We start from the raw sequence: 6,021 nt of genomic DNA on the forward strand, positions 1-6,021 counted from the left end.
TATCGAATTACTCGTTTTGAACCACCAGGCTTCATAATCATTCCTACCGTTGCAGACTTCATTTCCTCCAAGAAACTGAAAAGAATTGCAAATAAAGAAGTTTATTGCATGATATTTTCATTGAAAATGATATATCATCTAATTTCAAATATATAAATAATTTAACTCTGAGAAATTTAACAACATAAAATATAAATAAAACAAGCACAAGAAAGTGGTTATATTTGGCCAATCTACATAGAATACTATATTAAAAAACTACAATAAAAATAGAAGAAACAAATACAAGTTACGAGTTGAAAGAACTATCCATTTTCAGGGAATAACAATAAAAAAAACTTTTAAAACATCTGGAGTGATCCAAGGTGATTATAAAGAAAACACCACATTTGAAATTATTTTATCTTTTAAACCTGAGTGAACTATATTTCACAAGAGGCACATGATAGTAAACGTGCATATTTAAATTTATTTTATCTTAAAACCTACTTATCCTAATTGACTTAATTTCACCAGAGTATATTTAAAATCCCAAGTTTTAGACAAGGCATGGGGTGTTTCAAAAACTGTCACTAAAGGTTTTAGTTTGTTTTGAATATTCACACAAAGTTATAAAAGGGCTACTTGCACTAACTATCACTCAAGAATCTGTGTTTTAATAATTACAAATAACTCCCTTTTTCTTCTTTTTTATGTCAAATATTCACACTACTTTAAATTTTACACTCATTTAATGTGAAAAAATAAGTCCCACTACAGTTTAGGAATGTGCAATTACTTAAATGAAATTTTTCTATAAAATTAACAAATCTTGCTCTAATTAATCAAGATAATGTTTGGGTACAAAATAATGCACAGTGTAGGTTTGCCAATCTGACAGATAAAATAATTTTGATTGATGGACAATTATAAAAACCAAAAGATCCAATACAGCTACTTTTTGTTATGAAGATTGAAAGTTTTTTTATGTAATTATGAATAGAATTGTTTGATAAATCTCATTCAAAGCAACTCTAGGCCTAACTGCACATTTCTGTGAGAGATGCCTTAAAACATATTTAGTGTGAAGATGGAAAGTGGGATCAAATTAAAATTTGTATTCATAATTTTATTTAATTTGGAAACCTTAAAAGAAGCACTAATTGTGTTCTATGCTAATTTGTATTAGTTTTTGATCAATATGCAGCCTTTAAACTTTTACCTCTCTATCCACTTCATTAGGTTAAACAAACCAACATAAACTAGAACAACTGAGCAGTGTGTGTAGTCATTTTATTAACATATGGGTATAAAGTAGTTTATAACCAAAGTGATAAAATACCAAATCAATATTATAAACAACAAACAAATAGATGATGTAATTCTTCGGTTAAACAAATAAACTCGCATTTGGTGATTCGCAATAAATAAAAATATGCACAAATTGAAAATCATAAAGAATTCAGAACATAAATGACTTATGAACAATGAAAAAAAATAACTAAACTTATTATCACAACAACCATCTTTTTACACTGTGTTAATCAAGTACTATAAACATGTAATTATTCCTCATCATAAATGAGAAGATTATGAGTGCCCAGAAGATGATAAGAAGGAAGAAAATCACATCACTAAGATCTAGCTTGACAGTAGAAACCATGAATATGTGATAATGAATACAAAAACCAAGAATTACCAGGAAGACAATTACAGACACACAGTCATGTTCATTTATTTCAAAGGTCTCTCTGAAAACATACAGAGGATATGTAAACAACAGTATTCAGAAGCTACAACACAATATAATTGCAATTAGTACACATCAAATCTGCTCAGTATCCAATGGAGATCAAAAACACCATTTACAACATGTCATGTGAATGCAAATTCCACTGGATTGGAGACACAAAAAGCCTACTAAAGGTTAGAATTCAGGAACATAATATACAAACATGACTCAGTAGTATCAATCTATCTGCAACAGCCCATTGCGCTAGAGAAGAAGACTGTACAATAAAACAGAATAATATGAAAATAATGGGATACGGACCACACAACAGAAAAGGTAAGCCTTCTATATCTACCTAACTGATTAAATACTCAGTCAGCTTAGCCATACATAGATCTTCTCCTTGAAGGCATTCAAATAAATTGGTTGATTCAAGACCTAATGGGGGTAGATCACACTAGCCTTTCTATCCAAACCACTCGGAATCAAATCCCAGGCTCTAACACTACAATCACAGTCCTTCCCGAAAGAAGAAGCAGATAAGCAGCCAAAACATAGGACATAAACAAGTTATAAAATAGTATCTAGTAAGAAAACAAAGCATTAATAATTAAACTTAGGTGATCGTATAGGCTACTAACCATGAAAACGATTGATATGCACTGCCACAACCTTACAACAACTAGATCAAAATTATTGTTTCTGTTTAATAAGATTTTTAAAATATAAACTTACACCCTTATATCCAGAGCTTACTATTAATGCTAGAATGATAACCCAAGATAAGACACAAATGCATCTGGACTAGCTGACAATGTTACACACTAGTCTCATGAGACTAGTGGTTTTGGTTTAATACCGAGTAACTGTTTGATTTTTGACTTTTGAATATACTCACATTTTTGTTTTTCATAGTAAAATGGTGGCATTAATTTTCAAACTCAGTATGCTCAAATTGTTTATTTCCGAAAGCATAAACGGAAGTAACTTGATATCCAATTCGAAAATTTTCTCTCTTGTGGATTGACATTGGTATACTGCTTATTTTCTTATATTAAAGACTACAACTGTGGTACAATACAAAAGTGATACTTACAATACTTAATATATTTCATTATTTATTAAACAGATTATATATTGTTTGGTAATTATTTACAATATTTATATTTTGAACATTTTAATAAGTATATTTGTAGCTGATAAGCCTTGAAAAAAATAGTGTTTTGTATGTCAGTAGTGCTTTATTGGGAAAACATTTATGTAATTAACCTTGGGTTAGTTACTACTGGCATAAAAAAAGTAAATTTAGAACACGATACAAGAAACATGGACAGTGTGATGTGCTAATTACATGTACACTAAGTGTGTAACATAGATACGATAGAGGTAAGTGTCAGCATCAATTTTGATAAAATGACCTACTGAGATGTTCTAAACCCATCTGTGTCCAAGGTCGTCTTGTTTCTACCCTCATTTCACTTTTGACTGGAAGTTCTATCACTTGCAAGGTTAGTGGAAAGAGGGTGATGGGTGAATTTTTTATCTTTTCAAATATTACTTCTTGATATAATTAATTTAAAAAAATTAATATAGCAAAATAGCACAAATGTAAAATTTATCAGATAAGTGCTGATACAGGAGAGTTATTGCTAATTAAATTGCAATGTCATCAATCAGTTATTACACATAAAAATCTAATTTAGTTGAATTGCACAGGTAGTTAAAGCCCAAAAGATTCAGTATCTTCTGTTATTCCTTTGTCAATGATAAATATAAAATATGAAACAGAGATACTTTTACCTAATCATTAGAAACTGAATGGCATAAGTTAACTGTCTTGGAAAAAAATCAAGCCTACGGTTGGAATAAGATATACTCCTCGTAATAATAATAAAAAATGTACAACAGTTTTAATTACAGGAGAAATTTTAAAAGTGGCTTTCAACCCATTATAAGATACAACAGATTGTGTAAGCTATACTGAGTTTCCAGTGCCACATGTAAACACAAACTAACTTCCCCACATGATAAAGTTCATTTCTTCAAACCACTGATGAAACATTGGGAAGGTAGTGACTTATCAGCAGATTTTCCTCTAGAGTACTATTCAGCTTCTATGAATATGTACCAGAACAGATTACCATAAAACAGATGATTAAATCCTATGGTATAGCTCCAAAGTACTCCATAACCATTTGCGGCAGAAACAAACAAGAGCTTAACTGCATGCGAGCATGCCAACTTAACAATATAGTAATGACACAGGTACAGCTTATGTACATAGACAAGTTCTTACATAGAACAAATCTAAATGGAGAATAGATAAAATAGTTATAAAATAGCTTAAATAGGAAGGTGAAACTTGGAATAGCTCACTTTATTCAATTGAAATTTAGAGTCAAAGGAATATTTGGTCATTATTTATTCAATAAACATGTAATGAAATTTCATTTCAATAGCATATGCTTCTATCTAATTTGTTTTTGTCATTGGGCCTATAGTATGCATTTATACTGTTTTAGAATTGAAGCAATACTATGTGCTGCCACCTGGTTAAACAATAGTCTCTGCTCTTGTAAAAGCTTTGTTATTACCAAGCAGAATTTTAATTCTAACAGAGTAAGACAAAACATTATAGTTCTGTGTTTTTAAAAGTAATTCTTAAATACTGACAAAAGTGTAATACTTATAATATTATCGATAACTTAAGTTACAGGATAACATAGAGTAAAATTCAAAACATTTCCCTAATGTATTTACTTATCGGCTAACTACAACCTAAGAAAATATACCTTTTAAAGTTGTGAACTGTAGTTCCTCCAAGCACAATATGAACTCCAGGTGTTGTTCTATTGAGTTCTTGAATCACATTGGACTCCTCATAAGTTGTGCCACCAACCATAAATACAATGACATCCTGAGGTCTGAAAAATGTTGAATAAAAGTCAAAATGAGCAGAACTTTTGACATAAGCTTTTGCAAGTCACATCTATGCTATCTAAAATACTGTTTTTTTTGCTCTTGTTAAAATTTCATTGAAACAGATATATTCACACATATTTTAACATCTTTAAAGTGCTCAGGAATACTGGAAATTGATTATTTAGATGTAAAGCACAATGCACTAAAATTGATATTATCATAAATATGTGAAATCACTGATCTACCTTCTTAACATAATAGTTATTCACAAGTTATTATTATTGAACTTCTAAAACAAAAACAAAAGTTAAATTTTTTTTCTAATGAACACTGAATAAATCTTGAAACAACTAATTTATTCACAAAAAATATTAAACTTATAATGCAATATGCAAATACTAATAAATTCTTTAAAAAATCAAATTATTTCCGAAAAGAATTTGTTATACAATAACCATAGATCTGTTTCAAAATGGTATATTATAGGCCTAGCGCTCTCCTTCATAAGATGGGTATGATTTTATTCTCAACATTAAGTAACATATAGTAAAAAGAGGCATTCTCATATGCTAAAGAAAAGTGTCTATGAATTACTTTTAATACACATCTAACCTAACTTTACTATAAACTAGCTATTTACCCAACTATTTATTTATGCACAATCACCCTATTTGAGCACAGTTTCTATTACATTGAATAAAGTACTGTTCTGAAGATAATTTTCTTTATATCATAAATCAAAAGTCAAATTTGATTTTAAAATATTTTGTCCAATTCAGTTACAGCATTAGTTTCAAGTTATCATATTACAGGGCTATCCCTCTCAATGCCGTATTAGCTTCAAAATGGTGTATTATACAATATATATACTACAATACCTACAAATACGCATAAGCCAATTGTTCAGAAGACAGCTTTTAGTAAGTATAATTAAAAATATGTATACATGTAGTTTGGGAAAAATCATTCTGAAATTTATATTATATGCTAGCATTAAAACCACACTGTTCTTTAATTTATAATGCAACAAGCAAAAGTACCCATCCCCAGTGACAGGAAATGTTTAAGTTAATCTGTCAGATTAAATTATTTCATGGACTTTAAAAAGGTTAACTGTGTTGCACTCTTGGTTTTACTAATAGCCAAAGCTCTGAGCTACTTATACCATCCACCGCAAAAAGTAATTGTTGAGCATTTCAGTCATGCTAAGAGCCGCTCAACAATAACATACGATAAATCTACATTTTTATTCTTTAAGTTACGTCACATTTCGAAATGTGAATTATAGTGTGATTAATTTCTAACAATTTAGTGTAGAATATCCTGTTTATGAAATAAAATTTGGCATTAACATTATTCCTGCCTGTTCTCTTGTTATTTCAAGTGAA

At 29.6% G+C, this 6,021-nt stretch overlaps 1 protein-coding gene across 1 annotated transcript in view; it reads right to left on the reverse strand.

Moving 5' to 3' along the window:
- The window catches only part of LOC106458399 (vacuolar protein sorting-associated protein 45-like), a 51,336-nt gene that overhangs the window by 549 nt on the left and 44,766 nt on the right, over nt 1-6,021 (reverse strand). The window contains exons 13-14 of the mRNA XM_022384604.1: nt 4,504-4,635; nt 26-75 (exon numbers count right to left, since the gene is read on the reverse strand). Coding sequence (XP_022240312.1) covers nt 26-75; nt 4,504-4,635 — 182 coding nt within the window. The remainder of the gene's footprint in view (nt 1-25; nt 76-4,503; nt 4,636-6,021) is intronic.

The sequence above is a fragment of the Limulus polyphemus genome, unplaced genomic scaffold (assembly GCF_000517525.1).
Source record: "Limulus polyphemus unplaced genomic scaffold, Limulus_polyphemus-2.1.2 Scaffold456, whole genome shotgun sequence".
NCBI classification, from domain to species: Eukaryota; Metazoa; Arthropoda; class Merostomata; order Xiphosura; family Limulidae; genus Limulus; species Limulus polyphemus.